The sequence below is a fragment of the Aplysia californica genome, unplaced genomic scaffold (genome assembly GCF_000002075.1).
Source record: "Aplysia californica isolate F4 #8 unplaced genomic scaffold, AplCal3.0 scaffold01037, whole genome shotgun sequence".
NCBI classification, from domain to species: Eukaryota; Metazoa; Mollusca; class Gastropoda; order Aplysiida; family Aplysiidae; genus Aplysia; species Aplysia californica.
Window position 1 is genome coordinate 154,030 of NW_004798307.1, and position 19,773 is coordinate 173,802.

Sequence of the window (19,773 nt, forward strand, 5' to 3'; positions counted from 1 at the left end):
TACTGTTCTGTAACTGACAGTATTCTCAACAACAAAATTATACAGTAAAAAGACAATTTAAAAAATAAATATATATGAAAGAGCCAAATAATTTCAAATATAAGCATGGAATACCTAAAATGCTCCATTACAATATTTAATAACAATTGAAATACTCAGTACACTATGTACATAATATTAATACTGTCACCAATGAAATAACTAGAAGCAACAGGTATTGGACAAGGGTGGGTTGGAGTAGCATGCATAAAACATTTTAAAAGAACTTGAACATTTTTAGATTTTTATTTTTAGAATTAGTGTTTCTATCTATATCATGAAGGCCATTTTCAATATAGTTAAGTAAAATTCACCGGCATCTGAGGTGTAATGGTTAGGCTCTTCTTTCTACAAGAACGCTGTGCCAACTCATCCCAAGTTGGCTCTGATAGGCAGAGTCGAAGCAACCTTTTCCTGAATGATTTAAACTGAGTTCAAGGGGGCTTAAAACATTAACCATAAATTACTACAAAAAGGAAAAGTCAACAGTGTTGCAAACAATGACTACATCAGAACAAACCAACAATTCTCACACAACACTACAAAGTTTTGAAATCGCATATATAGTATATAGAAATATATTTATACGAATTCTGAATGAAACAAGAGTCAGGAAAGCACTGCCAAATTTTCTTTCTTATCCTACAACAGAGACATAGAGATTATAAGAAAAAAAAAGAACTTTAAAAAAGATATTTTTATGATGTCCAAAACTGACAGAAGCAAACAATCAGGTGCAGTCTGCAGCTTAAATCTGAACACATTATAAAATACCTGTCAAACTTTTTAATTGACAGGGTATAGAATTCACCATTGTCAGCAACCCCTTCCAAAGAGTGTGAGTAACAATGACAAGGTACAATTTCATACTGAACATTAAATGTTCAGTATGAAATTGTACCTTGTCATTGTTACTCATTGGTTTGAAAAGACAAATATAATGAACACACACAATCTACAAATTCCCATTAAAAGGCAACAGCCCTAATGCATGCTGCACTACTGTAAAACAACTGTACTTGAAATTCTACAGGTAATAGGTTCTATGTCTTCAAAGCCTATTGAACAAGACTTTATCTCCACAAAATCATCCTGACTATAAAATGATCTAGATCTAGACCAACAATTAAGTATTCTTTGCCAGCAAAAAATAAAAAAACACTTCTTTTTTTAGAAAGAGTTTTACGGCACTTGCAACACAACAAGGTCATATAAGTGCTGAAGACTAGAACGGTTACAAGAGAGTAACAAACACAAAAAAGGAGGAGAGATAAGGACGATAGATGTTTGAAAACACTACTTCAAATTATAAAATAAACACACCTTGTTTAGTTCTTTTTTTCTTCTTCAAATTTCTGGGAAAACCAAGCAGGCTTTGGAAGTATATCAAGCATGCTTGAAGTGTTGCAAGATGAAAACATGAACTTCGTTATATTCAATTTCAACTGAACCAACAACAGAATATATCAACTCCCTCTCTTCTACTCCTTTTCTTGAACAAATATAAAGAAGGCAGCTCTGAGAGAATATAGGCTGACAAATATACACTTTTTCTAAAACTTTCCTTTTTCTACCCTTAAAATAACATATTTTGGACGATATAATGTCGGGTGACAGGTATGCATTTTTGCCTAGACAAAATGTCTGAGTAAAGAGAAAGCGAACAGTATCTTGTTAACTTCATTACACATTCATTGTCAAAGGCTTAACACAAACTTTCTATCTAGTTAACTTACCAGCTGTTCTTATACTCCAATAAAGTAAAACTTAATTCCATTCCACCCAAAGTAGAGAGGAGATTTGAAATATATTCATAAATAAATGAAACCAAATACAGGTATGCATGTCTAACATGAACAATTTGCTAAAATAATGAGGTTATAAAAAAATCTACTAGGAGATGACAAAAACATTAAATACTAAAGTCCTACCACTATCTAAAGATGACTTTGATGGAATCAAGGTTATCAACTGCTCATTCAAAGACTGCCTCAAAACAGTCTGATGCCACCCCATAAGCAGGCCTCATAAAAACCAGTCAATAAGGAATCATATCAAGAAGAAGGAAAAGTAAACAGGAGCAAAAGAGAAACTGTGGAAACAAAAAAGCACAGACAGAAGTTCCAACAAGTCTATCCTTCATTAGTTTCTGGAAGTTGGCAGAGGACTGGCAGGGTAGGCAGAAAGTCATGAATCATGACCCACAGACGAGGTGAAACCAGTGTGAGTGAGAGAGATGAGCATTAAGGTTTACAAAAATGGCACATAATAAGTAGATGCAAACTCAAGGCTCACATAACATGTACTAGATCTTTTGTACAAAGAGAAATTACTTCATAACTTACAGCCCAATCACCATTATCAAGTGCCAGATCTGATACAGACATCTGCTGGCAGGGTTTCCCCACTCATTTCTTAGCTTAGATACTCTTTAAAAAAACCTGCCTGATCTTTCCCTATCACTCATCTTTTCAGGTTCTCTAAGTAAGCTGTTGTTGCTTCACCTCAGCCTCTTTTATTTTCTATTTTTCAAATGAGAGCCAGGCATTTATGTTCATGCAAGTGCCCCAGAGACTACATTTGTCTTTTCCAAATTATTTATAAAAGTGAGAACCCCAAGCGAGCTTCTTTCAACACTACTTCATTTGATTTTTCCTTTCATGAAATTCTCAACAATCTCCAAAGAGACCACATTCTGTTGTCAGGAACAAAGTGAAAATGTGCTTTAGAAATCTCTGGTAATAAACCTTTTCCCATTCTTTCCATTAATGTTTACAGTAAAAATTTAGCAAAATGATTAATCAGGCTTATTGTTCAATGCATCTCAGCAGCATAAACAATGAAACAAAAACATTTTACACTGCCATTATGAGTATGTCAAGGGTCAGTATCTGTTTATACTGCAAAGACAAGCACAATACTTTTAAAGCAATATTCTGGAGCTGCCAGCTTTATACTTATTTCAAAAGCTTTTTAAAAAAAACAACAACTAAGGTCTATGACAACCAGCACAAATCAGTAAGATAAGCTCCGTTAAAAATCAAACATCTTGTTTGTTTTGTTTTAGTAGACGTTTTACGGCACTCACAACTGCATAAGATCAAATATCTGAAGCCTCACGTCGCTTCAGAGGTTTGTTTTTATTGTGCACTTCAAGCATTTTCTTTCAAATATTCCACTGAATACAGACAATGTCAGTTTTCAGTAAAAATCCAATACTTCTGTTGCACATGCAAGCCAAAAGACGAAATTTAAGAAAAAAGGGTGGCATTAAGAGCATGTGTCAGTAGAAGACTGAATGGACTAGGAGACATGCGTCATCTCAAGATTCAGAAAATGTTAAATGTGAAAACAAGCAGGGAATATTTTGCAGTTTTCAGATCGTGGAAAAGGCAAACTCTCACTTACATGTAGAAAGTGTGTGGCTGAAGGTGCCAGAAAAGGTGCATGTTCCTTTTCAATTCGGAAAAAAATCAAAGAAAACAAATTCAAAGTCGCTACATTATTTACAAAATGGGCATGAAGCTATGAGGCTACAATGTTCAATTTTAAGAATATCTCCATAGTACCTCAAAGTTACTGCAGTATTTCGAGTAAAGCGTGGTATATGATCAAGATAATGCTGCTGAACATAACAACACATTTTCAAATAATAAGGTTTCACCAAGCACCACTTCAACTTCAGCCACAATCTCTCATTTATGAGATATGAAAAAAAACAACAACCCCTCTTTAGGAGGACAGGGAACACATTCTTATACCAGAAATACAAAAAATAAAATTATAGTTGTTTACATACATGTTCTCTCAACATAATACTAAAACAATATCAATAAACCAATAAAAAGACATCCAGGTCTACAGGTGCATGCACATAGGCATCCTCAAATAATCACACATATACATGAACAGGGGCATACACAAATCAGGAAAGATACACATACTGAAAAACATCCATTATATAACTAAAGACAGAGAGCACACAGCAAAACAAATACAACTTTTTAAAAAGAGTTTTAAAAAATAATTAAACCGATTAACTACAAATTTGGAATGAAATGTACATGGCATATTATGGTAGGCACTTGAAGTACTTGCTGACATTTGCATTTACTTTAAACAGGTTCCTTTTTACTCCACTGTCATCAGGCTTTCAACTTGTGAGGCAGAACAACAAAACAAGGAGAAAAGAAAGAGTGAATACCATCCACTATGAAAAGTATTTCTTTATTCTTTCTTCCTTTTTTATCAGTCTCCTAAACTTCATCGACACCCTATAAGCACTGAATAAATTCTAGAAAACAAAAATATATTCAAAATAAGCATCAAACATGAAAAATTCACAAAACAACAAGCAAAAAGACTTTTCTTCAGCCCAGATGCTCTAGTTTCTTCATCACACAGAGGTTTTCAAAAACGGCATAAAATTGTAAAATGACACCCATATATTTGCATGTCAACAGCATCAGAATCATCTTCAAGCAGGTGATGATCTGGTAGTTTCAAAAATAGATATATTGTAGTGAATTCCCTACACACTTCATCTATAGGAAAATTTAGTACATACTTTGTTGAGTAAAAGTAAAGCACAACAACACAACCGTGATCGGAAAAAATACCTGGAAACAACCTAAATAATGAATGGGACTAAACTATAATCTTTCATCAACTGTAAACACAAACTGATGAAAGATTAGAAAAAAACAAAAGAGAGCTTGGACTCGGAAAAACAAAAACAGACAAACGATTTAAACGTCAGCATTAACAGAAAACTAAAAACTACCCTTTATAAAAATAATAATATCAATCTTAGAAAAAGTATCTAAAAAGCCCCAAAACAAAAAACTTACTATCAATAATATCATTCATTAACAATAAATATCTGTACAGCCTTACAAGCATGGTCTACAGAATTTATAATCTCCCACATCCTATACTTTTTTCCTTTCACACATTTTCTCGCCCTTTTCCTTTCTCTCTTATATACACTGTCATGCGAGTAACTGATAACTATCTAATGTTTTCCAGACTAATTAAAGTATCAGTTACCAGACTACTGCAATCAAGCACCTACGATTTCAAGAAAAACATCAGTATGTGTGTGTGGGCGTAGTTCCTTTTGTGTCATCAAAAAAGTAAAGACAATTTCACTAAACTTCTTTGGAAATATGTGTCCAAAAAATATAACTAGGTTGTCACTTCACAAGGGGGGACGGGGGGGGGGGGGGGGTTACTAAACAAAGTCAACAAAGGAACAAGCCAACATGCCTAAACGTGACAAGAGCAGATCAAACTACTGTCACAGCCACATCTCTGGAATGTCTATCTACGAATCTACGCGTACACACTTACTTTTCAATATGCTGAACCATTCATTCCCTTTCCCCAACTTTCAGATTTTCTGACATAGTGTGCAACACTTTGCCCCAGGCTTTTGGTCACATTATGATGAGTTATCAAGATGAATAATTTTCAGAAACAATCCTCTCCATGTTTTACGAAGATTTAAATCAGTATGTATGGTAATTTTTTTATATTAAAAAAAAAATGTCCATTCTTCTGTTCCCATGGATCATGCCATTGACGAGTAATCATTTAGTACGAAGAATCATACTTCATAATGAAACTAAAAGCATAATCGCTTTCTGACAATCAGCATAAAGTATAAAGGCCTCATTCATTCGTAAAGTTTACAAAAGAAGATCCCTACCCCGTCTAAAATGAATGAGGAAATTAATAAGGTCCACATGCTGTTCAACCACTCTGTTAATTTGTTAAAAAATTGTGCCTACATTATGCATCCTTTTTGCTGGTTTCAACATTTAGAATTAGAATTTTGACAAAATATTTCTTCAGCAAATGCAACCAATACCACAAATTAAAAATTTGCAATTTTAAAAAAATTCGAATTTTGAGTTAAGCACAACTAAACCAGCAGGCCAACAATAATTTTACTATATTTACTTCATTCACAGAGCAAAAGGAACAGTTCATCATGGAAATATGTGTAGTGAAAATGCGCAGGCTTTAATGCCTATATTTGCATGAATTTGCCAAAATATGATGTTGTTCTTCTTCCCAAAAAGACATTGGCAAAATTCATGCTGTTTGAGAAAACAATAATAAAATGCTCTAAACTAACTCCAGAAAAACACTAAATTTGACTGTCATAGAAGAGCATCATTCTTTTTCATCTATCTTCCAATTTCAATAAGTTTTCCATCTTATTTTTCATTGAAAAGGGGAAAACAAACATAAGCATAATCATTTCAAAAGCAACAACAGTGAAGGACAAGGAATGCTTTGTGATCTCACATCACATCGCAGAAGCAGCAACAAAACAAAAACAGCAAGAACAAAACCATAATCCTAGATAATAAAGAGAAATTAACGAAAATTACAAAAAAACAAAATGAATTAAAAAAAAAAGAATAAATACAAAATTGCACTTTAATGTTGAGTAGTTGTTTCACACATCTAGTTCCTCCTTGAAAGACGTTTGAAGAGTGTCATTTCCGCTAGTACTTGATTCTGCAGCATCAAAAGCACTCGATCCAGACGCTCCTTCCTGTTTTGGTTTGTAACTGCGCATTTCTCTTTCATACCTTTCTTTCTCTCGTTCATACATGTCATAGTAGATCTGGGGAAAACATTTTTAAGATAGGAAATTACACCAACATTTGCTTTCGTTTTCTGGAAACACATGAATAAATAATGTTCATCTCTCTTACCCTATCATTCTCTTTAGAATAATACAATCAACAACAGAACTGCCTCACCAGTCTCATCCATTTAAATGTTCACATAATCATTCTTGACCGTAGTGCTCTTACAGATGAGAACACAGAGTTGCACAAACCTAAAGTTAATCAAAGATTGGCAATCCTTGGACAAAAATCCGTGCACAATATATAACAAATATGTTTGACAGGCTCAGGCATTCCAGGGCAGGATAGCGGATTGTGTACCATGAGCGGGCTGGAGTAAAAAAAAAGGGTTTTTTTTGCGCCACCAACAGGAGAGGTAACATTCCCACTGGTATGGTGCCCTTCACATACCACATCTTCTCAGGTATAGGGATAGCATCTTTTGCCCATCCTTACTTTTGTTTTCTGTCCAATCCCGTTTTGTGCCGATCTATCAACCGAAGGTGGTCCAGTCTAAAAAAAATTGGTGCCTAAATCCCTACAGCATGAGGCCCACTTTTGAAATCATCTGCCAATGTTTATTCAGGTGTTAACACCCCCACCCCACCCCTACCCGGCAAAAGGTAAGATTGCCCAGTCTCTTGAACAACAGATCAAAGAGAAGCCCTATATAGAAACAAAACACGTACCACTGAAATGCCTGATGGGGCGAAAAGTGGACATTCCATTACAATGCTGACAGATAATAAACAACAACTTAAAAACACAAACAATACAAGGGACAGGAAGAAAAACAAACCCTGTCTGACCCTTTAAGTTCAATTATTAAAAAGAATCTTAAAGCTATTTAAGCACTTTTCTTCTGCAGTGAGGTTAAGTATACAGCTAAAAAAGGAAAAATCTCAGACTTTATCACCATGAGCCAAACACTTGATCTATATCAGTACAGTCCGCGCTGGCTTTAAGCACGCCGGCATAAAGCATGTTTTGGACTCAAGCACGCTAAACAACTCTTACCGAATTTTTGCTATATAAGTTACACGCCTTTCAGTACGGTAACTTCGGCTTTAGGCACGCTTCATTTACAAGACAATCAATACTTTCATGATGACCCATCGAAGTTCGAACACAGTCTACACCGCAGCAGTGAGTGTGTTAAGAGAAACACAAAGAACGCAAGACACGGAGAAACACACTCACACGCGCCGAGAGGAAGGCAGAGAGATGCACACAGCCGTGCGCGTGGACATAGGATCTAGCCTTTGGCAAAGCTACACATAGACGAAAAAAATACAAAGAGAGTCGGCGAAACGAAAAAGGGAGGCTGGCTGCGATTTCACCTTTGACCATCACCATCAATTAATCCTGATTGTGTATCACGCGCGAGGTGGGATGAAGGCGGTGTTATGAATGTGGCACAGCCGGCAGTGGTACGCACAGGCAGTGTGTAAGCCTAGTGTGCTGTATCGTGACTGGCCGTCTAAATTAAGTTTTCATTTACCATTCGACCACAAAACAAAAACAAGCAAACAAAAACTACCATGGTGGGTAAAAATAAGAGTGCACACTTTTGCGGGGCCGCTATAGGCCTACTTACAAACAAAGGGAAATAGCACGCGAAATTTTCTACATGAAAATCTCTGGATTATATCTACTTCGCACTCAAGCACACTTCGGCATTAAGCACGCTTAAGCTTTCTCCCAATGACCATGCTTAAAGCCGGCATGGACTGTACCTATCTAATGTGCACAATAGTAAATATTTCCCACTTATCACCTTATAACCAAATCCTTCATACTACTCACCCTCTTCTCCTCTGGAACAAGAGCGTTCCACTGCTGGGCCAGGGTTTTTGTCAATTCATGGTGAGCAATCTCCTCTTTATGTTCCTACAAATAGAGAATGGGTAGAATTACAACGTGATATACTATGGATGTGAAATCAGAAATGCAACATCACAGCAAACGTTGCATTGTAAAGACAAATAAGTAGGCCTACGAGGTATTTTCCACAAAGAAACACTTTGAAGGTAGAAATTTGTTCATGTGCTCACAAGTGATTTGGTGATCAACTAAACTTTCTTACCTCAACAATAACAATGATACAACCTGCATATCTAGGGATTAAATATTTAGATAATATCCTGCCAGTCAACAGTTGACCTTTTATATTTATTTTTTATGCAGTTCAATGACAAATGAGGAATCTCTATGTAACTATTTAAAATTGGCACCATCTGAAAATTAGGGATGGGCAGGTACTGGTACCCACTACCCGAACTCCCGGTTCTACCAAAGGAGGTGTCAGTACCAGCACCAGGCCTCCAGTACCAGCTCTGGGAAGGAGCTGACACCAGTGGTTTTTTACCGGGTCCCGGGAAGTGTGCAGTGTGTAGGCCAAGGCCTAGCAGCTGTGATGTCAGATGCATAATGCAGCGGGTGGCCTCTATACATGACTTCAGATTCAAAATTGAAAATCAAACACGAAGTTTGCTTAAGTTTAAATATGGTATCAAATCAGGTTACACGTGAGCCACTTTGCTTATTTTGATACGCAGATTCCGAAATTGAAATACATTTTTAGGGGTAATAATTATTTTTAAAATTCTATATGCAAAAGTATAATCCCACGCGGTAGCAAACTTCAAAGGGATTTTGCATCACAGCTTGCCTTTTCCAATTCGGACTTGTGTGAGTGAGGGGGGGGGGGATACGGGAGGCGCTGAACTTTGCACAAGATGCAGTCTCTCACCTCCTGGCGTCACTCCCAGTACTGGTACTGGCGGTTCACGACACCCTGTGCCAAGAAATGACCGGCACTGGGTTTCGTCGGTACCGCCCAGCACTACTGAAAATCCCCACATGCCCCACAAACCCAGCGAACTGACACTAAAAGTCATTGAAAAGACAGACAAACCCAACCTTAAGGAAGAAAATGGCCCACAAACTCAACTCCTTGAAGAGAATTATGGAATCACTGGGAAATCTTTTTTCTGGTAAGTGTTTTACAGCGCTCTCAACTGCATATGGTCATATGAGAGCGCGGGACACACCTAGACCTGCATGTGAGCCTCAACCAGATTGTTTGAAAACTTTGCGCAACCCCCCCCAAAAAAAGCCTTTGTGGGTGTCATAAGGAAGGACATCCGAGTAACGAGCGACCACCCCAAAAAACACAATAAAGAAGAGACCTAACCCTATCCCCAAAAAGAACCTGCAACGGGCCTCATGTAAAAAGGGCAAAACAAGTCCTAAATGAAAAAAAATAATTTTTTAATTAAAAAACCACACTCCAAAACAAACAAAGAGCATAGATCTAGATCTATATAGAATCTAGATCTAGATCTAGATCTAGATTCTATATGGCTTACATCTACATTGCTATAGGGCTTGATACAATAACACAATAGAATTGGAATATGAATCCTCGTAGTATATAGATCTAGATCTAGTAATCTAAATAAATCTAGATTTAGATCTTGTAGAACAAGTGAATAGGAACTTGAACTAGAAATCCGCATCTGATTCCAAACAGAGGGACTCAGCTGAGTCTAGATTCTAGATCTAAATAAATAAATAATTCATGCACCTGGTGAAATGCTTATTTTTGCCAATATTAATATTACAGCACAACCCATGATAGGGTTTGACACAATAGAATTGGAATATGAATCCTCCATTGAGGTCTATAATGATCTATATAAATATAGGTCTAGATCTAGATTCTATTAGAACAAGAGAGCCGGACTTGAATGAATCCACACGATCTGAACAATTGAATTAGTCAACAAACGAAATTCAAAATGGCCGCTCGAGCACGAAACTGAAAGTAGATAATTTAAGTTGTCGTCCTTTTTCGTATTCGCATTTCTACTTAGGTTCCGACAGGAGAAATAGGGGTCGCTGGCAGTCGGCCAGGCCTCGCACTACGCACATTGACTGATACAGGCGGCCAAGCGATAGCATCGGCTGGTTCGCGGGTCGGGTCGCGATTGTCGGATTTCAGACGATTGTCGGCAAACATGCAGGTCTAACACACCTAATACTTTTTAGTTGGTAGGAAATTTTGAATTTTACCCTGGTGGCGGCCGAAGCCTACTCTTATCGATTTTAGACCACCAAGGGATCTTTAACGTGCGCAACTTGCACACGGGCCCTCCGAGATTTTTCGCCCTTGTCTGAGAAGGCTAGGTGTAGATCTTTCCTACCAGAAGATCAGGGGTGTGGCAGAAAGACAGCTGTAAGAAGGAGTCAAGGAGTAGCAGTAGAAAGGCTGCAGAAAGAGTCAGGAGCCCAGAGGAGGGAGCAAATGAGGTGAGGGGGTGGGGGCAGAAAGAGGAGACGAAAGCAGACGATAGAATATTGCTAGAGAGCAGGAAAGGAGGTGAAAGGAGACAATTGTAGAGAGAAAATTTTTTGGTTGCTACCCGGATTCGAACCCGGGACCTTTGAATGAGAGGCCAACACCTTAACCTCTAGGCCACGAGAGCCCCCACTGGGAAATCTACAGCTATTCTCTCTCATCAAACGCAAATAAATATACACACTGCTTTAAACTAGAGATAGTAGAATTTTGGAAACCACGGTGAAGGCAAAACAAAATATGGACATCACAAATCAGAATGAAAGAAATATTTTTTTTTAAACCTATAGGAGTATAGAGAATTTGATACTTCGTAACTGTGGAAACTTCTGAAAACAAATACGCCTCCATGAAAATCAAGGTTCACTCACCTTGAAATACTCTTCTTGAACCGCTGTGCGTCGGGTTGTGCAGAACATCAAAAAGGCATTGGCAGGCTTTTTCGGAGCATTGGGATCTTTCTCTTTCTCAATCTTAACCTGATCAAGAATGGGCAACAATGAAAATAGTGGTTTCCATTACAATAAATAAATAATACACTTTAAATGTTCATTACACTTCTATGATATCTAATTTTTCTCACAAAATTAAAAGTAAATTATACAAACAAAATAATAATTTACTTCGGCCTCCCAGTCATCCTCACCTATAAAAGTAAAACCACTATTATCTCACACTCTGCAAACTGACTAAAGATTTGTTATTTGAACAATTACTTTCAGGCATCTGCTTTTTTTCACATTCAGATTCTAAAAAATTTTAATCCCCAAGAAACAGGGCTAGCATTGCTGAAAACAAAAATACCAAATGCTTCTTTGTGATGTAAAAATGTTAAAGTTTTCTAAAAACACTTCAAAATGATATGGCCTCAGTAAAAATGGAAAATAGACAGGTGGGAAAAAAAAGGGCTACTAGCTTGCAGAAAGAGGTCAAGTGGGAAGAGGCACATGTTAGTTTGAGGCAAGCAGACATTAGCTGTGTAGCCTGTCTTATAGCTATATTTATTTATACTATAATGCTCATTGTTTGTGAGCTACCTTTCTTGATTTGCTTGAGGAGTCCAACTGTCCTAAGCCATGGGCCTGAAGCAAAGGCTGGATGGAAGACAAGGCACTTTTGTGTTCTGGTCGACCTTGACCTTCCCCTTCAGAGTCAGAACCCGTGCCAGGAAAGTAAGACGTATTTCTCAAGTTACCAAACAGCTGATCCTCCTGTCAAATAAAAAAAACAAACCCAGTGTTACGAATTATGAATTCACCACAGGAAAAAGAAAAAGGCAAAAGAAAACAATTAAAATACCTAGTGAATGACACAGAGCTAGAATTAAGAGGGCGATTAGTAACAGAATGAAGGGAGGCAAATTGTCAGCTGACATAGCTTTCCAGGAGTCAACATGGTAACAGCTACATTTCACTAGCAACCGACTTGGGGACAATACTAACAAAAAGTAGAACAAGCAGACACACTAGAATGCTGATAAACCATTCTCAAACACTTACCTTCTTTTGCCAACTTATAATGTGACATGAGTAAAAAAATTAAGAGAACTTTTGATTTTCCTGCACGAAAGTCCTTAACAAACCCCTAAACAAAAAAATTCACCAGGAAAAAGTTCAACAGCAACCTAAGATGGTTTTCAAATTTCTATACCATGAACTGTCAAGACTGAATATGCACTATAGTATAATTTCTGTAATACAACAAACATTAGAAAAATTCAAAACCATGTCACAATTAATTATGTAATAAAAAAATTAAAATATAAACAGAATTTATAAATATCTTAAAACTTAAAATTGACCTCTTGCACCTACCTCCCACATTAAAGGTACTTGCACATCTCTGTAGTTATCACCATGTTCATCAAGTCTTGAACTCAGATACCTTTGTAGGCGAAATAAAAGATAGTATGCAAAATCATTACAGACAAGACATCAGATTTTTAAAAATCATGAGGGACAAATTAATTCTGATGAGTATAGATTAGCAACGGAACAGACAGTTCTTCAGACATTGCTGTGAAGGTATAACCAGTCAAAATTACCAAATGGCCGCTGGATCAGTAAAGTAAAGTAAAGTACCAAGAGAAAAGTCATAAAACTCAACAAATGGTTCATGTGAAGCAAAATTTTAAAACGGTAATCAAGAAAATATATAACCAGAATCTAATTTAACAAACGTTTGACAACAAGCGAACAGATAGGAAGAAAATTTGTGCTATGGGAAAATAGGGTACAAAGTTAAAGTGCCAATAAAGGCAGCAAGACAAATATCTTTTAATTTTGCACACTGCAGGGGTTGGATTTGGTAGCTGTACTGACAATTTTTTCCTGCCACTGATTGGGTAATTAAAGTCAAGAGAAGACTTCAGAATTCATTCTGGCATTTTACTTGAACACTTTCTACCCACACAGCGCACAGAGCGCGCAACACTTGTCCCCGCATACAAGGATGCAGACGCGGTACATCAGTACTTCATCTGTATCTTAGCAAAAATACCGCAACCATTATTAAAATTTCAGCATACTGAGAAAATTAAAAGTGATGATCGCATGTTCACCAAAAAAGGAATTGGAAGGCGTTATAGGGAGTCGACTGCCAATTTAATCAGTTGATGTTATTCAGAGTCACAAAACCGCAATTCTTTTTTTTACCTCGAAGAGTTTTGTCGAGGCTCCTTCGCAAAATTACAAAAGCTGATTCGATCGGCTTAAAAAAAAAGATAAACATAAGTTAATTTCTGAGTCGAGTCTACCTCTTTTACATAAAAGGGAGGACTTCCGTAGTTTGAGTTGCCACTATGGACAAGCGTGGCTTTCTCCATACTGGTCTACCTTTGTTTTGTTTTTTCCGTGCACGGTAAGGGAAGATAAGAAAAAACAAATATCTAATTCATTTCGAACGTGTTTTGAACAGAAGAAAAAAAAAAAAAAGATTGTAACACTAAAATTACCTTTATCAGGGGGGCAAGCTCCCCCCACTGTGACAGATCAAGAGGGCAATGCCCCCCCAACTATCTCAAAAGAAAAGAAAAGAAAACTAACCCTAATCCCACTCAAACTAATCACTGACTTATAATCACAAAAATTACAGAAATTACTCCCCCCCCAATCTCATAATAATAGGAAAGACTTCCATAACAAGCGACCACCTCAACAAACACAATAAAGAAGAAACCTAACCCTAACCCAACCCCAAACCCTACCCTTACCTCTACCCCTTACCCTCAACAAACCCAATAAAGAAAAGACCCAACCCCTACCCCTGATCTAACCCTTAACCCTACCCCTAAAAATACGCAAACCACCATAATTTTGTCATGACTAAGTCGGATGTAATCTCTGATTCCTAATAGCATCAAGCGATTTTTTAAATGGAAGTCGACTCCTAATAATGCCAATTGGAACTGAAAACATTAGATCTAGCTCATTCTTCACCCGAATTCTCATTCATCATGGCTTTAGAGTAAATCAACACTCATGCTAGGTCTACTCCACATTTTAAAAAAAAATTTACTCCAATTGTTGTGCATACAAACTGATTTTCGACCTCCAACGCCACACAAACGATTCAGACAGAAAATCTAACTAAAACAAGTGCACATATCAAAAACTAGATCATTGCTTCAACGTTTTTGTGGCAATATCACATTGTCGCCAATCAGCGTCCAATGTGGAAGAGGGCCGGTTTCTTACCGTCGCCGATCGGTTTTCCGTGGTGGCAGAGTGTTAAGTTCATATTCTTTGAAGTTAGTGCCCTTGGAGAAAAGAAAAAGCTCATTCTGATGATAAAGGAAACCTTTGATGGGGCCCTTCAAATTGTTCAATATTGTATCTCATTAAATGGTGAAGCACAAAGCCAGTGAGTGTGAGCTCTGCCCCTTTTTAATTAATTCAGTGATAATTGGAAAGAGACCTCTTGTCTGAGTATAACACGCTCCCACACTATCTTGACCAAAAATTTCACAAACAAGTAAACCTTCCAAGTGGCATACTTCAGTTTTCATCTTTTGTCAGCAAAAACTACCAACCACAGTTTACGAAAACACTTGCAATTGCTCAAGGAGTACAGCAGCAGACTGAGAAGATGTTAGCTTACTGTAACCCGCAAACTGAAGACTTTGGATAATTACCTTTTATCTCTTTTATAACGCTTGATCAGCTTTTTTGCATGCTGTATCCTGTTCACCATCTTTTCATTTGACTGGGGAAAAAAACAACAAAAGTATGGGGCAGTTGTGAGGCGTCTTAAATCTACATGATGGCAATAAAAAGGCTCACTTATATCATAAACAAAAGGGGAAATTTAATTTAAATATAAATAGCCGGCACATTAGAAATTTGTTAACTTGAATTAAAAGATTTAATGAGAGACAAAAAAACTGTCTATTCAACATTGTTTAATGTTAACCCTTAAGCCATCAAATTTTCTCAATGCATTCTGGCAGGCCTTAGAGGCAAAATCCTGCAAATAATTTATATGTGCTTTACCTCAGCAAAATTATTACACAATCTAAGTTGGTAAAAAAATATCCTTTGGTTAGCGAGGTTCAAATTTGGTTGCTCTAAACTGTTTTTACTATCTTTGGGTTTGTCTTTAACAGTGCATTTGACATGCCCTGTATCCCTTTATGATGTCCTGATGTCCGACTAGTGAGCTACTAAACATTTAATGAGGGTGAAAATTTCTTAGTCCTTCAACACATCAATTGAAATCGATACTGATCACAAGGAAGAAGATAGGCAAAGTTCACTGACTCGATTTGATCGACCAGTGCGCCTTATAACCTCACTATAGTAACACATCAGACATGTCCTAGCCTTGTGGTGGATGGCTGACAGCGAGGTTCACGCAGAATTTAGGGCCAAAAGTGCATTCCAGCATTTGTAGTTTGGCTCAGGATTAAAAGTCAAGATGCCGCTAACATATTGTGTATCAAGGTTTCAGGTCTGATTTATATAACCTAACTAAATCTAGTAGTGTATTAAATCCAGCCAATCTCTGATTTCTCTCACGCATTCCCTTTAGACTTAGAATCTCAACTCTCGGACTCAGAAGTGAAAGCTCATACTCATGGACTCATGAAGGCCATGGCTCATAGTCATCATGACACATGACTAAACGTAGAACAACTCAAACTATTTTCAGGTAAAGCGGCCATCTTGTGTGACGTCAGACCGCGACTGGGATAGCCCTCAGATCACGTGACTACATCTAAATATAGCCAACCGCAAGGCACCACGTTTTGGTGCTATGTTTTTCCAGGAATACTGTTAATGTGATATATGCGGTGCTCCGATGGAAAATGAATCAAACCTGTCAATGTCTCAATGAATGAAATTGTCGACATTATAAAACGAGAGGTTTGTGTCACTACCGGAATTCCGAAATATTAACATACCGGAAACCTTGTAACCAATCAGAACATGGCTGACGGGCTGCATTAGCCACAAGTGTGAAATTTCACAGTGCGAAACAAATCGATATGGATAATACGTCAAGCTACTGACCCAACATGTCGTTCCATGCGATATCTCCACAGCCTTCTAAAAATAGTCTGGGGGTATCCCAGGATGTAATGAAATCACGTGACTAAAATTAGCAGCCAATCAGGCAGGTGCGTCGTTCTACGTTTAGCTGTATGTATCATGACTTCACACAAGCAAAAATATGAGTCCATAATAAACTACAGGCAACCTCTATTCTCACCCGTTGTGCGTTCACCGTGATACCAGTGTAAACAAACTTTCTAGTGCTCTTGTTGTTGAAAGCGTGCAATTTTGTATGCGGGCAGTGAAACAATATGGCAACCGGCGTAGTTCGGCTTGATTCGAAATATGAAATAGCCGTAGCATCTTTGTAGACGATCAAATGAGTTTACTTGGCTATTATCTATAACATCATTATCATTTTTTTCTTCGTTTTGTCAATTTGATTATCCACACTGATAGAAAGGGGAACCAGTGAACTCGTCACAAGGTGAAGTCGTCACAGATGAAAAATGTGTGGCGAGTTCACCTGAAAAAAGTATCCAAATAACAGTGAACGGCACTCTTCAGGAGAAGTGGTCCCGACCTAATGCCTTATAAATTCATATAACATAGATCTATTCACAATCAGAAACAAAAACCGAAGTGAAGTACAAAAAGGCTGGCGTAAAAATGGGTTTGGGTCTTTTTTATAAATTTACCATAGTCTGTCTTCCTCCTTTTCTGAGCTTTTTTTCCCTTTAAATCTGATAGAAGGCCTAACTCTTGCTTCCCCCCTTGTCGAATTTGCACCAGCTTTAAGACTAAGAGTGAAAAGTACGGGGAGACAGAGTTTTCTGGAGCTTTTTAACTAAAAATAGAAACAAGTGGAAGCCTAGGAAGCACAGTTGTAGATAGAATAAAATGTGCAACGCAACGACACATGGGTCAAATGATACGCAAAAACCAAGTCTAGGTTGAGGCTGCGTTGAAGTTGCCCCGTGGCCAAATTTGACCTAACCTATATGACGACATAACTATGACAAGATCACCGGAGGTATGTGACGACTTCACCATGTGACGAGGTCACTGGTGTCCGATAGAAAATTGGCTTATATTCAAAAATGAGGAAAAACAGGCCTTGGGTTTCACACCCAGAGAGAATAGCAACGCTGGCAAGTCTAACCCAGGGTGAGAGGTCGATCGCATTTTTGTTCTCATCTCGGGTGAGAATAGCCACTTCCTAAACTATAATAAACCATAGCATGGCATCGATCGTCAAGGAAAACCCCAACATAGACTCAACACTAGAGACTAGAGCGGCCATAGAGCCTAATAATTAATACAGAGATAAAAGTAATTGCACCCCAAACTCTAATCTAAATACTACCATTAAAACATAAAATATAATATTTAGAAATCTAAATATAGATATAGAGCTTTATATATATATTATATTCCATTAAAATATTATGTTAACTACACTAGTCTACACCAACCAGCCAACGACGTTAAAAAAACAAAAACAAAAACAAGCCTCTTCTTGCTCTGCCAACTTTTGTCTTTCACTGGCATTTCCAGAGAAGCAAAACCCTTTAAACTGTTAACAAATATACCTGTTGAATTTGCTCGCATCTTTTACGCAATGCAAAGTACTTCTTCAAAAAAGAAGTCTCTTTCGATATCACTTCAAGCTGGGCTTTCAGATTGGCAGTATCCTCTGGTTCCACCATCTTGACCGGAAGTACTTCTGACTTCTACCGGGATTATTTCCCCCAACGCAAACAAGCTCCAAAGTATCGCAATTTTACGTTCACTTTAGATCTCTAAAATTAATATTTGTATTTCTGTTTTATCAGTCTGTTCTTCCCTTTCACTTTCAGGGACTATCTGTGGTTCCTCAAATGAAATGATTGCAATCTTGGCGGTGATACTGGTGATGATGGTGGTATCAATGCTTTTGTCGATGACGATGGCGATTACCGAGACACTTTTTAGAAAGACACCAGATGTATTCAAGGTTCACATTCTAGTGCTATGCCTGTACGCTTCACGTGACACCAAGAGATAGATCTATCATTCAAATTTAGGCCTATTTAGCTTTCAGTAATCACCATAGACCCCTTGTTAAATAAATAAATGCCCCCCCCCCCCCCAATCCCCTGGGACAGTGCTACTGACTGAAGTGTCTTCAGGCCATTCCCAAGGGGGTGGGGGTGGGGGGGACATTATACCTATTCTTATGCACAGTAGAATTGTAAATGGGCTGATTCATCGATGTCATGCTCATAACTGTGCCTGAACTGCAACAGGGAACTGCTGCTTTTTCTTTCCTATTCCTTACTATCCTCATTTCCCCTCTACTTCTTTTGTATGTTTGTCACACTCTTGGGACCCGCTATTCCCGCGGTGCCTTTGATATTAATTGATAGTCGAAGCAGTTTTGCTGTTGAAGCTGGAGAGATGAGCAGAGTAAGTCTGATTCCCAGTAAAGACATCTCTGTTGACATCCACTCCTTGACGCTCATATGACCTTATGCAGTTGCGAGCGTCGTAAAACCTCTACTAAAACTAAAATAAATAAATAAATAAGATAGGCCTATACGCGAGCTTTGCGTCCCAACATTAGCTTATCTAGTTTGAGGTCGAGGATGAGCCAAGTACCTAATTAGTAGAATAGCGCTCGTCTCCGAAGCGGAAAGTCCGGGTTCGAGCCTCGGTTCGCACAGGGATATTTTTCGCCCCCTCCTGCTGCCCACCCCAGTAATGGGTAGGCTTACTTGTCTTCGAGTTGGGGAAAGTAAAGGCGGCGTGGAAAGGAACTGGCCACCCTACCACAATATGCCGACGGCCCAGGAAGTTGTCTCACTAACAAGGCAATCCTCAATGTCCGGATCGGATGCGGGAACAACTTTACTTTACCTTCGAATAAGAAAAATTAATATTTTTAACCTCCTCAGTTTGAAAAGAAAGAAGTACATGGACACAACTAAACGGTCATTATTTTAGTGCAATGAAGTAAAGCATAATGGATAGAAACAATACAGAGACAGTGTAACATTAGTTTTATTGTTGAGTTGTAGTTTAGTCATACATAGTCTAGTCTGTCGTTGGTCAGGCCTGAGTTTATTCATTTATTACATTTTTATGCATTTACTTATTTCTTCATTTATTTTTTCATTTGTCTTCTTCTTCTGCTTCTGCTTCTTCTTCTTCTTCTTCTTCTTCTTCTTCTTCTTCTTCTTCTTCTTCTTCT

The 19,773-nt window shown here is 37.8% G+C and overlaps 1 protein-coding gene across 1 annotated transcript; it reads right to left on the reverse strand.

The window, feature by feature from the left end:
- Window positions 1–1,385: 1,385 nt before the first annotated feature.
- Window positions 1,386–18,280, reverse strand: LOC101863940 (HMG1/2-like protein). The gene is made up of 7 exons (XM_005111293.3): window positions 18,134–18,280; window positions 15,182–15,252; window positions 12,864–12,933; window positions 12,087–12,260; window positions 11,421–11,528; window positions 8,493–8,576; window positions 1,386–6,679 (listed from the first exon to the last, which is right to left on the reverse strand). The coding sequence occupies exons 1-7, from the start codon at window positions 18,248–18,250 to the stop codon at window positions 6,509–6,511; spliced, it is 795 nt and encodes a 264-aa protein (XP_005111350.1). The 5' UTR covers window positions 18,251–18,280; the 3' UTR covers window positions 1,386–6,508.
- Window positions 18,281–19,773: the final 1,493 nt, after the last annotated feature.